A 17,857-nucleotide genomic window follows, 5' to 3' on the forward strand; every position below is an offset into this window, starting at 1 on the left:
CAGAACACTAATAATTAAAAAATACATACTCTACCTTTAAAGAGAAAGTGTGAATAATGTTTGAATGTCTTGTAAGATTGCTGCATCATGGTAAAATTAGGATGTATTGCTATTTGCTTATCAGCATCATATTGCCAGGCCTGTGAGATCAGTTGACTGCGGAATTTCAGAATCAGGCTGAAAATATTGTGAATGATATTCATCACTGGAGCAGCTTTCTCAGTCAATAACCCTCTGTAATTCAGAGCAGACAAGGATTTTGGTTTACATAAAATATATTACCAATTCCAAAATCAGTGCAAACTGCACCTTTATCATTCTCAGTGCCAGAGTCAGATGCTACTAATGCAACAACCCAATTTTGGTCACTTAAAGTCGAAATCTGATGTATTTGGTTGAAAGGAATTAAGAACAACAAAGAGCTGGTTTTATCCAAACAACTTTATGCAAACAATTCACACTTTTATTCCTCTTCCAATTTGAAGATTCCCCCAACACTCACCTTTTACTCACAGAAATGAGAAGTAGAACTAAAAGCAACAAACATTTCAAATTATATTTGAGCTTATTTGATTTTCTGGTATGTATTTTTGTTGCACTCTTACCTCAGAATCATACTTTCAAAATGGACTCACTCTTTGGAACAAATGCAAATAATTTTAGATAGATTCATCTCCAGAATAATATTGTATTTCTTATTTCACTGGATTCAACACTCAACATTCTAATTAAACAAAAGATTAATAATGTCTGACATTGATTAGCTGACGGTCATTAAAACACAACTATTTCTAGTTAAGCTTTTCACCAACTTTTCTTGGTTTATCAATGCAAACATATAGACTAATTATTCTCATGACACGTTATGTTAAGCGATATTCTCAATATACTGCTAACAAACATTTTAACAATACTTGCCTGAAAATGCCCTTGTTGAGATACTCTGCATGTGTTCTGTGGAGTTCATCCAGATTTCCAACCGAAGACAGTTTGTGTCCGAATTCACACCACGTAACATGCAAAATTTGATTGGCAATATAACCTTGAATGACTTTGACAAAATGCTGCATTTCATGTCGATAGAGTTGAAGCTGATGCAACTGGACTGAACTTGAAGAACGGTTAACTAAAGCTAAAATAAAACATTTAAAATTATTCAATTTGCAAAATTGAGAGGATAATGACACAAAAACAGATGTGTGACCTGCATTTGTGGCATGCAATACCACAAATGAAAATAGATTAACCTAATTAATATTGGCAATAACTTTTAACAATAAACATCACAAAATAATCAGTCATCTATTCCAATTTCTAGATATAGTTACAGGATTTGGTACATAATCTGAACAGATCTTGACGGGCATATATACAAATTTGTATTCCCACTTTAAATTTAAAAAGGAGCACTTTGTTGAAACTATATTCTCTAAAATTAAAGTCATGCTTTGTACATAAGACTAGAGATAACAATATTGGTTGTCCATACTACTGGTTTCTTTACTGGGATTCAGTTACTAGAATAAGACAATAGGAATACAAGAATTTTGACAATAAGAACTCAAATGGATTTTTTGTTAATTGTAACAGATCACCAATAATTAAAATCCATACTCTATCTTTAAACAGGAAGTGTGAATAATGTTTGAATTATTAAACACAGCAAACCAAAACAATGTCTAAATTTATTTCTTAAACCTCTGAAATTTAAACCATTGTCGCCAAATCAATGGACATTGTAGCCAGCCAACAGTGCTAAATTCATACTCACTATATTTGTAAATATAGTGGATTCCGGTTAATTGGGACACATTGGGACCTGTATATTTTAGCCCAGTTAAGCAGCTGCCCCAATTAGCTAAGTTTCATGGAAATAGTTAAAAAGGTATGAAAAAAGCAAACTGAGTAACGACTTTATGCATTTAAATGAAACACAGAACAAATTAGAACACTATCAATAATACTGCAGTTCTATAAAACTGTATTAGTTTCCTATAGTTATCAACGAAGGAATTATTCTGCCAAGTTCTTTTGATCGACTATAAATGAACAAAATCAGTGCAGACATTTGGTGTAAATAATGGACTGCCTTTATACAATTTTTGACGATTGCATCTTCCAAATCTTCATTTTCATTGTAACAATCAAGGTGACTGTTGATACCTTCAATTTGTTCATAGTTCCTAACTTGTTGAAGTGGTGAAATTGTTTCATTTTCACTCACAGCTGTTTCTGGCATCTTCAAGTCTGAATGCTTGAAACCACAGTAAGCAAAACAGTTCTGAATTTTCTTACTGCTTACTTCTTTCCAAAACCACTGCTTTTTGAACACAAACACACACCACTGACGCTATTTTAAAACCTGTTCATTCTAAGGGCAAGTGTAGTGTCTAACAGCCATGCAAAACTACACATCTGACGCTAATTAGAAAAGGTTTAGCAACCTCCTGCCCCAATTAAGCAGCAGTGTTCCAAATAAACAAAAGGAATCTTGGCTATTTTCTCGATTAGTTTTTGTTCTTTAAAAGTTGTCCCAAATAAGTGGCTGCCCTGATTAACCAAAATCCATTGTATTTATAATCAAGTTTCCCTTTTCCTTTCTGAGAATGAAGTCTGAGTGGATAATATCTCTTCTCAACAAAAAGAACTATGGAAGTATTAAGTCTTCCGGCATCAATCAGAAAGGAAACAGCCATCCTATTACAGAAAGAAACCTGTCTGAGGCTACGTCCACACTAGACTGGATAAATCAGTAACCGAAGCTTTTTCTCTTCGTTTTGACCCTCCATCCACACTAAAATGGCGTTTTCCTCCCCCGAAAACAGAGCTTTTCTAAAATGCCCTCCAGAGTATGTAAATTTGGCCAGAGCAGTGTGAATGTGGTAACCGGAGAAATCTAAAAATGCTATCATGACGTGCCAGAACAGATGGTGACGGCAGTGCACCATTTCATTGTTTTCTTGAACACAACCTAACAATTTCAAAACAGACAGCAACAAAACTGAAACCAGAAGAGTTAGAAATGTACTCACCAAATACTTTGACCCATAACTTACTGAATAAATAAGTATACTCACTTTGCCCCGTTTTCTGTCCTTGCTCGTATGAAGGTGGTTTACCTATTTATGCAAGTACTTCTCTGACAATAGATGTGTAACAGCCTAATGTAACATCGTATGGAAATACAAAATAACACTGATGCAGACATGTTTTATACATTTAACAACGTGCTTTATTAATGCAACAGTTAGTCAGTTTTTCAATGTTCATCGTCAGCCGGGTCATACTATCCGTGAACTCCCTGTCAGTTGCCTCCATACACTCCAGTATTTGTTTTTTTTAGTTTTATGTCCTCCTGCGCGAGAGCCAACAGCTGTCCGTCGTTTAGTTTTTCTAGCCTGTATCTGAACAAACGCGCACCAAGTCTTTCACGAGGAGACTCGAAACCAAACATGTCGCTTGTTTTCGGTAGATGTGTCCTGCACATGCGCAGTAGGAGGGGATTCGCCGAAATATCCGTTTTAATGTGGATAGAAGTATTTTCAAAAATGCTTAGTGTGGACGCCTATCATTTTTATGCGAAACTGGCATTTTCAAAATTATCCGGCCTAGTTTGGATGTAGCCTGAATGCATAGGTTTCCTCAGGGTGCTCCACTTTCCATGCTAAAGTCATTGTGGTAGCAAGTTAATTGGCCCCTAGCTTAAATTAGTGGCAGAAGATTCAGAGAGGAGGTGCTAGTTGTTAGTAATAAGATTAATATAAAGAGTAAAAGAGTTTTGGGTACGTGGATGCTTGCTGGTCTGCATGGACACAATGAACCAAAGGACTTGTTCTGTGCTGTAAGCCCCTCAATCTGAAACTCTTAGCCCTCTTTGGCTTCTTTCAGTAATCTTAAATTTTTCTTTTCCTGCTACTTTCTTTTGCAAAATCCAGATTCTGCCTGAAAAAAACAGCTCCTTAAATGCAGATACTCAGGATACAAAATAATCATTTCAACAACTTTTACCGTGTGCAAACCATGGAAATGAGTCAAATATTATCCACCAAAACCCAGATAATCACATGAATCTGCAAACAGACACATTCCTACATATGTATTCAGTCTTCTGCATAAAATCTAACCTTGCGTTTTCCATTATGGCTAAATAAATGTTACCTGTAATTTGTTCAAAATACAGTTTTACACACTGAGGCATTTCAATACTCTTTCACCCACGTTCACAAAGGCAGGACCAATATATATCTCACCTGTACGTTTTAAATGAAACCAAACATCTTTTAATGTCCAGACCATATGCTTCAACTGCAGTAAAAAGGAAAAGATCTTGTTGTACTTGTTCATGCAGCTTTCTGTGATCACAATGTTGAGAGGCCAATTCACCTACAGAAAAATCACAGTAACAGGTTGGAAGCTGCATGTAAAATTGTGTAAATGTGCAATCATTGTGGTTTAAATTTCATAAGTTGGATGCAGTTTGAATTTTTTTTAACTTTAGAAATTTATTGTTACAGTGTGATCTTTTGATTACATTCAGGAACCACTTAAGCTCCACTGAGATAACAAATCAGTTAACATACATCTAGAGAGAATCATGGGATAATTATATTTGGTCATCAATACAAGAACTTAAGAAATAGGAGCAGGAGTAGGCCATCCGGCCCATCTAGCCTGCCCCGCCATTCAATAAGATAATGGCTGATCTGTCCGTACACTCAACTCCATCTACCTGACATCACTCAGCATCATTATTGTTATGTGCCGTGTCATATGACATAGGCGATCATGGTCTCTATCCATGACCATGATTGCTCTTGGCAAATTTTTCTACAAAAGTGGTTGCCATTGTCCTCTTCTGGGCAGTGTTTTTACAAGACAGGTGACCTCAGCCATTATCAATACTTCTCAGAGATTGTCTGCCTGGCGTCACTGGTCTCATAAACAGGACTTGTGATATGCACCAGCTGCTCATATGACCATCCAGCACCTGCTTCCATGGCTTCACGAGACCCTGATCAGGGGGAGGTGGGGGAGAACTAAACTTGTGCTACACCTTGCCCAACAGTGACCTACAGGCTAAAGGAGAGAAAGAGCACCTTATACCTCCTTTGGTAGAGATGCATCTTCACCCTGCCACCCATAAGTGTTAGGAACAAAAATATCATCACTTAACTTATATAAAATCTCTCTCTCAGTTCCCCATCTTCTCATCAACATAACCAAAATGTTCTTTCTTCTATTAGTTAAATCATCTATACGGTTTGATTTAATAGTTTTACTTAGAAATGCTCCATATAAATTTGCAATATGTTTGGATTGATATACTCCTGTTCAATTTCCTAATAAAGCTCCAAACTTACAAAATGATTTCCAATCTGTGTACCAGAAACATTTGTCATTGTTAAAAAGTGAAGAACTAATCTTGTTAGAGGTGATGACCTGTGTCTGAGTCAACCTCTTTGGAAATCCAGGTACAGTAGTTGCAAGAGCAAACTAAATTCTTAAACTTTTTTTTAGTGTAATAAACTCATATTTCTAAACCAAGAACCTTGCAGTCCTATTTTCCATATTGTTTTGAAAATAATAATACTTACAGCAACACAGTACTGTGAACTCTTAAAAGGTGTCCTAAAATTTAACTATTTCATATTAAAATTCTATTCCACTGCAAGTAAGTTCATTATATACCCTTATTCTCAATACAGCAATGATCTAGGGTATTTCCAAGCAATACTGTCATAGTACCTTTCCTGGTGAGCATCCCCTATGATTACCTCATTTAACATTTACACTCAGTTTTGATCACCAGTTAGATAGATAGATAGATAGATAGATACTTTATTCATCCCCATGGGGAAATTCAACATTTTTTCCAAAGTCCCATACACTTATTGTAGCAAAACTAATTACATACAATACTTAACTCAGTATAATATGATATGCATCTAAAATCACCCTCTCAAAAAGCATTAATAAATAGCTGTTAAAAAGTTCTTAAATAGTTTACTAAAGTACATTGAATGGTAACTTAAGCTCAGTTACATTGATATTGAACTACAATTTGCAAACTACTAACAAGAAGCCTAACTCCATTTTGATGAACGTTGCACTGTTCCACGTTATTTGTTTGTTCTCCAACAGTTTACCCCAAAGTGAATTTCTTTGCTATCAGTTCACTTTGTATCTATCAGCATCCTACCCAGTTTATTGAAACAGTTAAATTGTCTAAATGTAAATGCATTAAATTATTTAAGTGACTTTCAGAAAAGAATATAATGAAAATTACAAAGCATATTTATTTGCAAGGAAGGGTTCCAACCTTGTATCTTAGTTCCAAGCAATTCAAGGCATCTGGTGCATTGGGCTTGAACATTTCTGGTAGATATTTGAGAGCAAAAGTCAAATTAGAAGCCATCGCAGAGTCTCCATGAAGACTATATTGCAAAGCTTTATTCAAGATTGAATTGAGGACTAAAGGATTCAAAAGTTCCCCTGGTGTCTGTCCAGATCCAAGCTGTTAAAAAAGTAAGTAAGAACCATTTCAATACACTTTACAGTTTGGTTTTTTTGGTTCACAAGAATGAAGTTACATGCATTTATTACATAAAATGTGATTTTAGTCCAACAATCAGTAAGTACATCATGCTAAAATAAAATATTTGCCACTTGAAATCTGGTAGAGCTTTAATTCCCTTACAATTCCGTAATCATTTCATAGATCAAAAATAATTGAGTTTCAAATAAACAAAGATCAACATTTGCAATAACATCTTAAAATTGATGTGTTTTGTATTAAGCTTTTTTGCAGGTGCAGCAGTGCATTTCTGATGGAAGTGTAAAGATTTTCATCTTTTTCCTATCTAGCCTGGCAAATCAAATTTACCTTTTCAAAGAGCAAATCACTAAGTGACTGTGCAAACTCTCCGTCTTCCATCAAAAGGAAATGTCTTAATGCCTCAAAGTTCTGTTCAATGTTCAGCTCCACAAATAAATAATCAATTATGGCTTTATTTACCAGGGAAGCACTGAAAGGGGAGAGAGAGGGGGGTTATTTGAATGTAAAATCCCATATTTAAAAGTAAACTAAATATGGATTTCTCAACATATTAACCCTTTAGTATTCAGTTATCATTTTGATATAGAATTTTTTCTTAAAACCAGAATGCAACATAAATGACTAGTAAATCTGCTTTGCTTTAAAAATTTCATATTTTATCAAACAAATTCAGAGTTCAAAGTAAATTTGTTGTCAAAGTATTTATGTCACCATTTACAACTCCAAAATTCATTTTCTTGTGGGCATACTCAGTAAATCCAAGAATCATAATAGAATCAATGAAAGACCATACCCACAAGGACGGACAAACAATTAGTGAGGAAAAAAAACAAACTGTGCAACTACAAAGAAAAAAAATAATTAAGCAATAAATATCGAGAACATGAGATGAAGAGTCCTTGGAAGAGAATCCATAGGTTGTGGAAACCTTTCAGTGACGGAAGTGGAAAGCTGAGTAATTCTAGTTCAGGTGCATTATAGAATTATCTTTTTATCTGAAATTTAATTGCTCTGTTTCTCCCCTAATCTGTGTAAAGAAATTGGCCAGATTGAAATAGAAGAGTTTAGACCGACAAGAAAAAATAGCTTCTTGAGCTAAGTCTTTATCTGCACAAAACAACAATTAAGACAGCAATATTAAAGAATTCTTACTGAGCTATAAGAGGTGCTGTTATAGAATGCTTCATCAGTACGGGAAGAGAGACGAGACTGCTTGCTTGCACTGCTGTTGCATCTGTTGCTCTTCGAACAGAAGGATCCAAGGGCACTAAACAGGGCTCAGTTACTATATTCTGAAGCAGATGTGAGATGGGTGGTTCAGCTGGAACAATAAATAAAATGCTGAATGTTAACAGTATCCAAAATGAAGGACTAATTCACCAACTAATGATGCAAGGATTTTAATGTGTCTCATGTCTTACTAGAGTGATGTAAAAGTTTTAAATATAAATTTATTGAGTTCCTACTACAAGTCTGAAGCTGTTCTCAAAGGCAAAATGAGATGGAAATAAATTACTTCCAAAACCTGAGACACCATAAAAACTTCAGAAAAAAGGAATACGTTTAGAAACATAATTCAAGTTAATAACATAAGACATGCCTATGTCATAGAGTCATAGAAAAGTACTACACAGACCCTTCAGCCTATCTAGTCCATGCTGAGCCATTTAAGCTGCCTGGTCCCATCGACCTGCACTGGGACCATAACCCTCCAAATCCCTACTATCCATATACCTATCCATACTTCTCTTAGACGTTGAAAACAAACACACTTGTAATGGCAACCCATCCCATACTTTTGCAACCCTCTGAGTGAAGATGTTTTCCCTCATGTTTCCCTTATACTTTTCACCTTTCACCCTTAACCCATGACCTTTGGTTGTAGTCCCACCCAACCTCAGTGGAAAAAAAGCCTGCTTGCATTTGCCCTATCTACAAACCCCATTTCCAGAAAAGTTGGGATATTTTCCAAAATTCAATAAAAACAAAAATCTGTGATATGTTAATTCACGTGAACCCTTATTTAACTGACAAAAGTACAAAGAAAAGATTTTCAATAGTTTTACTGACCAACTTAATTGTATTTTGTAAATGTACACAAATTTAGAATTTGATGACTGCAACACACTCAACAAAAGTTGGGACAGAGTTAAAATAGATTGAAAAGTGCACAGAATATTCAAGTAACACCGGTTTGGAAGACTCCACATTAAACAGGCTAATTGGTAGCAGGTGAGGTATCATGACTGGGTATAAAAGTAGCGTTCATCAAAGGCTCAGTCTTTGCAAGCAAGGATGGGTCGTGGCTCACCCTTTTGTGCCAAAATTCGTGAGAGAATTGTTAGTTAGTTCAAAAGGAACATTTCCCAATGCAAGATTGCAGAGAATTTAGGTCTTTCAACATCTACAGTACATAATATTGTGAAAAGATTCAGAGAATTCAGAGACATTTCAGTGCGTAAAGGGCAAGGTCGGAAACCACTGTTGAATGCGCGTGATCTTCGAGCCCTCAGGCGGCACTGCCTAAGAAACCGTCATGCTACTGTGACAATGATAGCCACCTGGGCTCGGGAGTACTTCAGAAAACCATTGTCACTTAACACAGTCCGTCGCTGCATCCAGAAATGCAACTGGAAACTGTATTACACAAGGAGGAAGCCATACATCAACTCTATGCAGAAACGCCGGCGAGTTCTCTGGGCCCGAGCTCATCTCAGATGGACCGAAAGACTGTGGAACCGTGTGCTATGGTCAGATGAGTCCACATTTCAGCTGGTTTTCGGAAAAAACGGGCATCGAGTTCTCCATGCCAAAGATGAAAACGACCATCCTGATTGTTATCAGCGAAAGGTGCAAAAGCCAGCATCTGTGATGGTATGGGGGTGCATCAGTGCCCACAGCACGGGCGAGTTGCATGTATGTGAAGGTACCATTGACTCTGAGACGTATATTAGGATTTTAGAGAGACATATGTTGCCATCAAGGTGACGTCTCTTCCCCGGACGTCCATGCTTATTTCAGCAGGACAATGCCAGACCACATTCTGCACGGGCTACAACAGCGTGGCTTTGTAGACACAGAGTGCGTGTGCTTAACTGGCCTGCTGCCAGTCCAGATCTATCTCCTATTGAAAATGTATGGCGCATCATGAAGAGGAGAATCAGACAACGGAGACCACGGACTGTTGAGCAGCTGAAGTCTTATATCAAGCAAGAATGGACAAAATCTCCAATTGCAAATCTACTACAATTAGTATTCTCAGTTCCAAAATGATTAAAGTGTTATTAAAAGAAAAGGTGATGTAACACAATGGTAAACATGCCTCTGTCCCAACTTTTGTTGAGTGTGTTGCAGCCATCAAATTCTAAATTTGTGTATATTTACAAAATACAATTAAGTTGGTCAGTAAAACTACTGAAAATCTTTTCTTTGTACTTTTGTCAGTTAAATAAAGGTTAACGTGAATTAACATATGACAGATTTTTGTTTTTATTGCATTTTGGAAAATATCCCAACTTTTCTGGAAATGGGGTTTGTATATCCCTCATAATTTTGTATACCTCTATCAAATCTCCCCTCAACCTTCTACGTTGCAAGGAATAAAGTCCTAACCTATTCAATCTTTCCATATAATGCAGTTCCCCCAGTCCTGGCCTCATTTTTGTAAGTTTTCTCTGTACTCTTTAAACCTTATTTACATATTTCCTGTAGGGCGGTGACCAAAACTGCACAGAGTACACCAAATTAGACCTCACCAATGTCTTATACAACTTCAACATAACATCCTATGTCCTGTAGTCAATACTTTGATTTATGAAGGCCAATGCGCCAAAAGCTTTCTTTACGGCCCTTTCGATACCCCCATTTTCAATGAATTATGGACCTGAATTCCCAGATACCTTTGATCTATCACACCCCTCAGTGCCCTACCTTTCCCTGTGAAACACTTACCCTGGTTGGTCCTACAGAAGTGCAACACCTTACACTTGTCTGCATTAAATTCCATCTGCTATTTTTCAATCTTGCCTATCTATGCATTAATTTTATTTCTTACAGAAGAATCTCTTTAAGCATTGTCACTGGTAACTGAGTTACTAACCTATCTTCTGATTTCTTGCTGGACTTCTCCAGCTGCATCAAGTTCTTAAGTGCATTCAACTCCATAAATGTCACTTGAAGTCTTGATTAGACACTATTTGTGTAATTAATAATTAGTACATTCAGCTTAACATGAGAGAAATAATTTCACATAAATAAAAGATTTGAAGAATGCAGTAACATTATTAACAATATTACTGTTAAATCAAAATGAAAGAAAAATGATGGTATTTTGTTGATCCACTACAATTTAACATTCACATCACTTGATCACATGAATGCATACATAATAGCAAAACTTTCAACATTGCTTATTGGTTAGAATTACAATACTGTAAAATAATGTAACCAGATAGAAGATAATGCTTCCAATGGCAAATATTAAATTGTTACCATCCCAAAAAATTCCATAGATGCCATATGCTTACACATCAATTCATAGTTATCCTGGTAGTGTTCTACACAGTACTGATCTGCCAGACTTTTGAGGTAGGCCTGTTCCTTTTCCCACGTAGATACTTCAGCACTTTCTTCCCGCACAGGCCCCACAGTCTCATTCAAAAGTTCAGCTGATGTATACATTAGATCTTTGGGAGTAGAATCTGAATGACCAGCGTGTGCGTTTCTTTCTTGAAAACAATCCTTTTGTAACTCAAGAGGATTGACCTTCTATGGGATAGATAAACTCACATTATTTACCAGAGTCACTATTTTGTAAGATGCTCAAAAACATGAATATTTTTGTAATGATATTTAATAATAAGGACCCTCATCACCAGGACATGCCTTGTTCTCTTTGCTACCATCAGGAAGTAGATACAGAAGCCTGAAAACACACACTCACTGATTCAGGAACAGCTTCTTTCCCTCTGCCATCTGATTCCTGAATACCGAATGGACACTGAACCCATGAACACTATCTCACTATTTTGGTGTGTGTGTTCTAGTTGGTCAGCAATCTTTACATTTTGATTTTTTAAATTAATTTTTTTATGCATTTCTACAAACCAACTACAAACAAAAAAACCCAACAACAAAGTGAAGATTAATACAGTGCAAAATAAACATATCAATTATATAATTCATAACAATAAGGAAACAGCACCCAGAATAAAATCATATAAAGTTAGTATCCTCCCCTCCCTCCCACTATGAAACTCCAGGCTAACCATTACAATATGTAAAAATAAATTAACCTGAGCATACAACCCCACAAAATTGTAAATATAAATTTAAAAAATAATAATGCCTACTACCAAAACTATAATGTAATTTCCATCAAAAAGAAACCATAAAACTTACAGAGAAACAAAAAGCTGAAAGTAAGGGATTAAAAAGAATAAACTTAATCTAAAGAGGAGTTATGAAAGTATTCAAGAAAAGGTCCCCACACCTTTTGAAATTTTATGTCCAAATTGAGAAGTGAGTAATGAATTTTTCAAGGTCTAAACAGGACATAATATCATTAAGCCATCAAGCACGAGTGGGTGGGGCAACATCTCTCCAGCTAAGGAGAACTAAGCGTCTAGCCAAAAGTGAGGCAAAAGATAATGTTCGACGTTTAGTCGGACTCAAATACATGTCTGCCTCACTCAAGGTACCGAAAAGGGAAATCAGAGGGTTAGGTTCTAAGTGGCAATTAAGAATATGGGATAAAGATTTAAAAAACTTCTCTCCAAAATTTCTCCAGACTAGGACAAGCCCAGTACATATGGATAAGAGAAGCCTCACCACCTTTACACTTGTCACAAACAGGACTAATGGCAGGATAAAACCACGACAATTTAGTTTTGGACATGTGAGCCCTATGTACAACCTTAAACTGTAAAAGACAGTGGCGAGCACATAAAGAGGTTGAATTAACTGACTTAAGAATTGAATCCCAAACTGCATCAGTTAAAGAAATATTTAAATCATGATCCCAAAAGCAGTTCTAATTTTATCAAAGGAGGCACGCCTCAAGGTCACTAATTTATCACGAATAAAAGATATTAAGACTTTACCCAATCGATTAATACAAAGAAACAGACCCACAACATTTTTCTCGGGCATCTCAGGAAAATTAGATAATAAAGGGTTAATGAAGTGTCTAATTTGAAGGTATCTAAAGAATTTGGTTTTTTACAAATGTGTAATGATTTGAGCACACAAATTATAATCACACCATGGTACCAACAGTATTAATACTACCTAAAGAACAATTTGTGCATGCAGCACCTTTTTGGTTTAAGAAGGTATTGTTAGTCTTCGTCATCCACTGCTGTACTGGGGATAATGGATTGTCTTACAATACAGTTAGTGAGCAAATTCATGGTGTTGCCCTAACAATGATCTATGAATGAAATATCTGTCTTGCAGGGCTCTATTTCTGTGCCAGGTAGCAGAAGCTGTTCTTTATGTTTTTAACAAGGTATTTGTTGAATTAACGAGTCTTTAGCAAGACTCAATTTGTAGTTTCAATAACGTACAACTTGTATTTTTTCACAATATGTGTCAAAGCAATGTACCAGTTACATAGATTTTTTTACTGAGTTAAGTATTGTATGTAATTAGTTTTGCTACAACAAGTGTATGGGACATTGGAAAAAAAAGTTGAATTTCCCCATGGGGATGAATAAAGTATCTATCTATCTATCTATCTATCTAGATAGATAGATAGATACATAATCGGTTTTTGCAAAATCACCATCTTAGTTCTTAGCTCTTGTTTCTTTAGTTCATGCTCATCTCCTATCAGTAAAGCTGTTGCCACTTGCTCTGTGCCTATTTCTTTGTGTTAAACTTTCAATAAGCAATCATAAAGCAAAAAGTTTTCAACTCATTCCTGGACTCCTAAGACTCAGAATTGGAAATCACCAGATCTGACAGAGCTATTAACTTGGCCAACGATCCATCAGGCCTCACCACCGTGATCAAGCTCTGTAAATCCTATTTTTTCCTGCCCTATCAATGCAAATCCCACAAATTTAAGACCATGTCTTATGGACAATCCAAATCTTTAAAATTTTGCTTATGCCTTGAATTCATTCACATAGCAAAACCTGTGAAAATTCCTTACTTCTACGTCTGCTGTCCAATCTCATCATGTTCACTCCCCACTTCAGCTGGTTTATTAGGATCATCATTACATCACATAGGGACTTCAAAAAAGTACATTTGGGTTACAAATGCCAGGCTGCATAGATTACAAAACAATGAATGAAATCTGAATCTAAAATTAAATACCTCATCTTGAAAGCATGTAGTTTGAAGAGGGGGTGTGGACGTTGCTTCTTCTGTACATTTGCTGGTAATTTCTTTTTCACAGGTACCTATTAAAGATAATTAACTGGTAACTATGCAGTATGATCTCATTAATTTATCAGAAGAAAATTTAAAAATCTAAATATCTGCAAGTTTTAAAATAAACAAGTTGAATCCACTGCAATCCACCTTAATCAAATCACAAACGAGAAAATCTGCAGATGCTGGAAATCCAAGCAACACACACAAAATGCTGGAGGAACTCAGCAGGCCAGGCAGCATCTATGGAAAAGAGTACACTTGCCATTTCAGGCCAAGGCCCTTTGGCAGGATGAAGGGTCTCAGCCCAAAACATCGACTATACTCTTTTCCATAGATGCTGCCTGGCCTGCTGAGTTCCTTCAGCATTTTGTGTGTGTTCCACATTAATTAAAAATGGTGTGTATTATATTATGTTAATACATTTTGTCCATTGGTTAAGGGAAGAAACTATAGCTCATAAAAAAAACAAAAGCACAATCCAGAACAAGCATTCTATTTCTTACCTTGTAATTCATTCTGTTTTTTGTTTTCATTCCCTTTTAGCTCAGGTTCAGGCTGTGGAAGATCTGTAACCAATTTGGATTCTTCAATGTTGTTTATTTCTTCTTTGGAAATAGTAGGACATACAATTTCAACATTCAGTTTTTCATCAGCTTTATCTGGCACCACCATTTCTGACAGTGATCGTTTGTTGTACAGTGTGTCTTGAATGGTAGAATCGGATGCGTGACCAGCAACTGATTTCTGCTTTGGGATTAAGTTTGCTTCTATGTAAGGTGACCACTCACCTATTCTAAAATTTGATTGTGAAGGATGCCCAAAAGCTGTCCAATCACATACAGGGGACTGAGCAATTTTAGGTAAAGTGTGTGACGATTTACTGGGTTTCTTCCATTGTGGCTCAGATGGTTCTGCACGGGATACATTTTTACCAAGTTGTTGCACATGTCCATGGATATTCCATCTAGATCTACATGGTGCCGTTCTGGAAACATAATCACCAATTTGTATATTGGCTTGTGATGCATGTCCATGAATGTTTGCTTTTGGCCAAGATTGTTCTACATCTGAAACATATTCACCAATCTGTATGTTTGCTTGTGATGCATGTCCATGAATGTTTGCTTTTGGCCAAGATTGTTCTATATCTGAAACATATTCACCAATCTGCATGTTTGCTTGTGATGCATGTCCATGAATGTTTGCTTTTGGCCAAGATTGTTCTACATCTGAAACATATTCACCAATCTGCATGCTTGCTTGTGATGCATGTCCATGAATGTTTGCTTTTGGCCAAGATTGTTCTACATCTGAAACATATTCACCAATCTGCATGCTTGCTTGTGATGCATGTCCATGAATGTTTGCTTTTGGCCAAGATTGTTCTACATCTGAAACATATTCACCAATCTGCATGCTTGCTTGTGATGCATGTCCATGAATGTTCCATCGTGGTCTAGGTGGTTCAATGTTAGACACATAATCACCAACTTTTATGTTAGATTCTGAAGCATGACCATGGATATTCCATCGTGGCCTAGATGGTTCAATGTTAGACACATACTCACCAACTTTTATGTTAGATTCTGAAGCATGACCATGGATATTCCATCGTGGCCTAGCAAGTTCAACATTGGATGTATATTCACCTATATTTAGATTTGAATCAGATACATGACCATAAATATTTGCATGTGGCCCTGATGTCTTACTATCTGACGTGACATCTTTGATGTGTGTATCAGAGCGACTATCCCACTGAGAATTTATTTGTGAAGTGTATTTGCCTACTGATCTTTTATACTGAGCCCCTACAGATGCTGCTGAAGGAATACTGAAATCATATTCATCTTTGTCAAAATCTCTGCCTTTTTTTTCATTTGACAGTTCTGAACCTATTTCCTTTAGGGCCTCATCAAGTACTGTAGTCTGTTTAAGTGTGTCAAAGGTAGCAACAGGTTCTAATTGCTCCTTCGGGAGAAAATCCTCAAAACTCATATCAAGCAAACATACTTTCTTCTGGTTCGGATTACAGGTCTGAGGTTGATCCTGTGATTCATCATCCAGAGAAGTTTCAAGTCCAGGTTCTACCATATCATTTTGAGTAGATGGTTCAATTCCATCATGAAATGGAAGCAACTCAACTGGTGCTACATCAGTTGTAGCCTCTTCATTCACTGGTGCAAGTAAGTGCTCTTTCAGATCAAATATTCTGTTTTCATTTGATATTATCTGAAACATAGAAAATTATACAATGACATTTAAATAGATTTCATATTTCCTTTAATCACTAACTTTAGAAAAGATCAAGCATAAAAAGTCGTGAATGCCACTCTTCACATTATAGTCCTATCTCTCTGCTAAAATTACAAGACATTTTTAATACCATAATTTTTCAGCTTTCAACAAATATCAAAGTGTTTCTGGAGTGGAAGAGAAGAGAAAGAAATATTTGGAGATGAAATGCAGCTGTAGTACTGCACCTCAACGCTCAACTCTTGAGAATCAAAACCTTTATTCAATGGCTCATGAAGCTGCAGATCCAATCCAGGAATAACATCAGATTTTTCTCTTTGCTCTCCCAGTGGCAACTTCTCTAGCAATGCCTGAGACATTAAAAAAGTTCATCTAAGATCAAGCAAGCAACAGAAATTAAAAAGAAGCATTTCACGAGTCATCTATTTGAAATTCAAATGAAGTACTACCTGAAGTTTTTTTTGATCATTAAGGAGAAAGTCAATGCGTGCAGATTCTAACTTGTGCCTTTGGATTTTCCACAGGGCTTTCTGTTCTCGCCTTGCGGCCTCCTCTGATAAGTTGCTATAATGCTCAATTAGTTGCTGTCTGAAAATTGAGTCATACAAATATAAAATTTTTGTTTAGTACTCTATGACAATAATAAAACTAAAACTAAATAATTAAGTAACTTGCCTTGTCTTTTGACCCCGTGTCAAAAGTAGTAACATTGCAAATTAAATCAATGGGTTTCATATCCTATACTAGGGGTAACCTGGCTCAGAGCTTCAGAAGTCATTGATTTTGGCATATTGAATCTACCAGAAAGTCACGGACTCCCTGTTTTAGTTTGGAATTTATTGCTGCTTAATTAGCTAAATATTAGCATTTATGTAAATATTAGTAATTGGTATTTGGTCCAAAATCCATATAATCTAATCCATATCAAAAGAATTCAAGAAAATATTGGATTTTATGTTTCTTAACACTAAGAAAAAGAATCCACAGTCACCAGAATTATGCACACCCTTCAACTGTATAAATTAGTTAGCAGTGCTTTCCACAGTATACAATAAATTTCTCTGAAGGACTCAGACTAGTCCTACACTGCCAGTAGAGAATCGTTTCTACACAAAAAATCCCTCCCCATCTTGGATTATTCCACACACATTTAACTACCTTGCTCTTTTCTCCAATTCTTCCTCATATGCTCTGCGTCTTTCTTCAAGCTCTTTCAGTGCTTGAACCTCCAATAAATCTTTTTCCGTTTCCTGTTGTTTGATTGCATTTCGACGCTAAGCAAAATAAAAATTAAACCATTTAATTAAATTCAGTACATGAGCAAATTCTTTGAGTTACAAGGGTTATAATAGCGTGTTCCTTCATTCTATAAAACTTAGTAAAAACTAAACATTCAACCAAATGGTACAACTTTTCAACAACACAAGATAAAGGTCCTCCATAACTTCACAAATGGCCAAACTACTGTACTTATATATGAACGAGCATTTGCAAGACAGGCATAGATTCACTGGCTGCTGTGAGGCTGCAGGTATCACCTGCCGAGTGGAAACTCAGCTGATGTCCATATTTCCAACTTGCGAGCTACTTGCATTGCGGGAATGAAACCCTGCCATAACATAGAGGAACTGTACTTCATTGACAACAGAAATGAGGGGGAAT

At 36.2% G+C, this 17,857-nt stretch overlaps 1 protein-coding gene across 2 annotated transcripts in view; it reads right to left on the minus strand.

The window, feature by feature from the left end:
• tubgcp6 (tubulin gamma complex component 6) overlaps positions 1 to 17,857 on the minus strand; it is a 60,211-nt gene that overhangs the window by 2,000 nt on the left and 40,354 nt on the right. Inside the window, exons 14-25 of one of the 2 annotated variants that reach the window (XM_073066401.1) lie at positions 17,354 to 17,469; positions 16,645 to 16,783; positions 16,423 to 16,545; positions 14,443 to 16,171; positions 13,880 to 13,965; positions 11,083 to 11,323; positions 7,709 to 7,877; positions 6,884 to 7,025; positions 6,320 to 6,514; positions 4,251 to 4,383; positions 919 to 1,132; positions 35 to 234 (exon numbers count right to left, since the gene is read on the minus strand). In XM_073066401.1, coding sequence (XP_072922502.1) covers positions 35 to 234; positions 919 to 1,132; positions 4,251 to 4,383; positions 6,320 to 6,514; positions 6,884 to 7,025; positions 7,709 to 7,877; positions 11,083 to 11,323; positions 13,880 to 13,965; positions 14,443 to 16,171; positions 16,423 to 16,545; positions 16,645 to 16,783; positions 17,354 to 17,469 — 3,487 coding nt within the window. The remainder of the gene's footprint in view (positions 1 to 34; positions 235 to 918; positions 1,133 to 4,250; positions 4,384 to 6,319; positions 6,515 to 6,883; positions 7,026 to 7,708; positions 7,878 to 11,082; positions 11,324 to 13,879; positions 13,966 to 14,442; positions 16,172 to 16,422; positions 16,546 to 16,644; positions 16,784 to 17,353; positions 17,470 to 17,857) is intronic. The other variant, XM_073066402.1, reaches the window with a different exon arrangement.

Source organism: Hemitrygon akajei, chromosome 14, assembly GCF_048418815.1.
Source record: "Hemitrygon akajei chromosome 14, sHemAka1.3, whole genome shotgun sequence".
Classification (NCBI taxonomy): Eukaryota; Metazoa; Chordata; class Chondrichthyes; order Myliobatiformes; family Dasyatidae; genus Hemitrygon; species Hemitrygon akajei.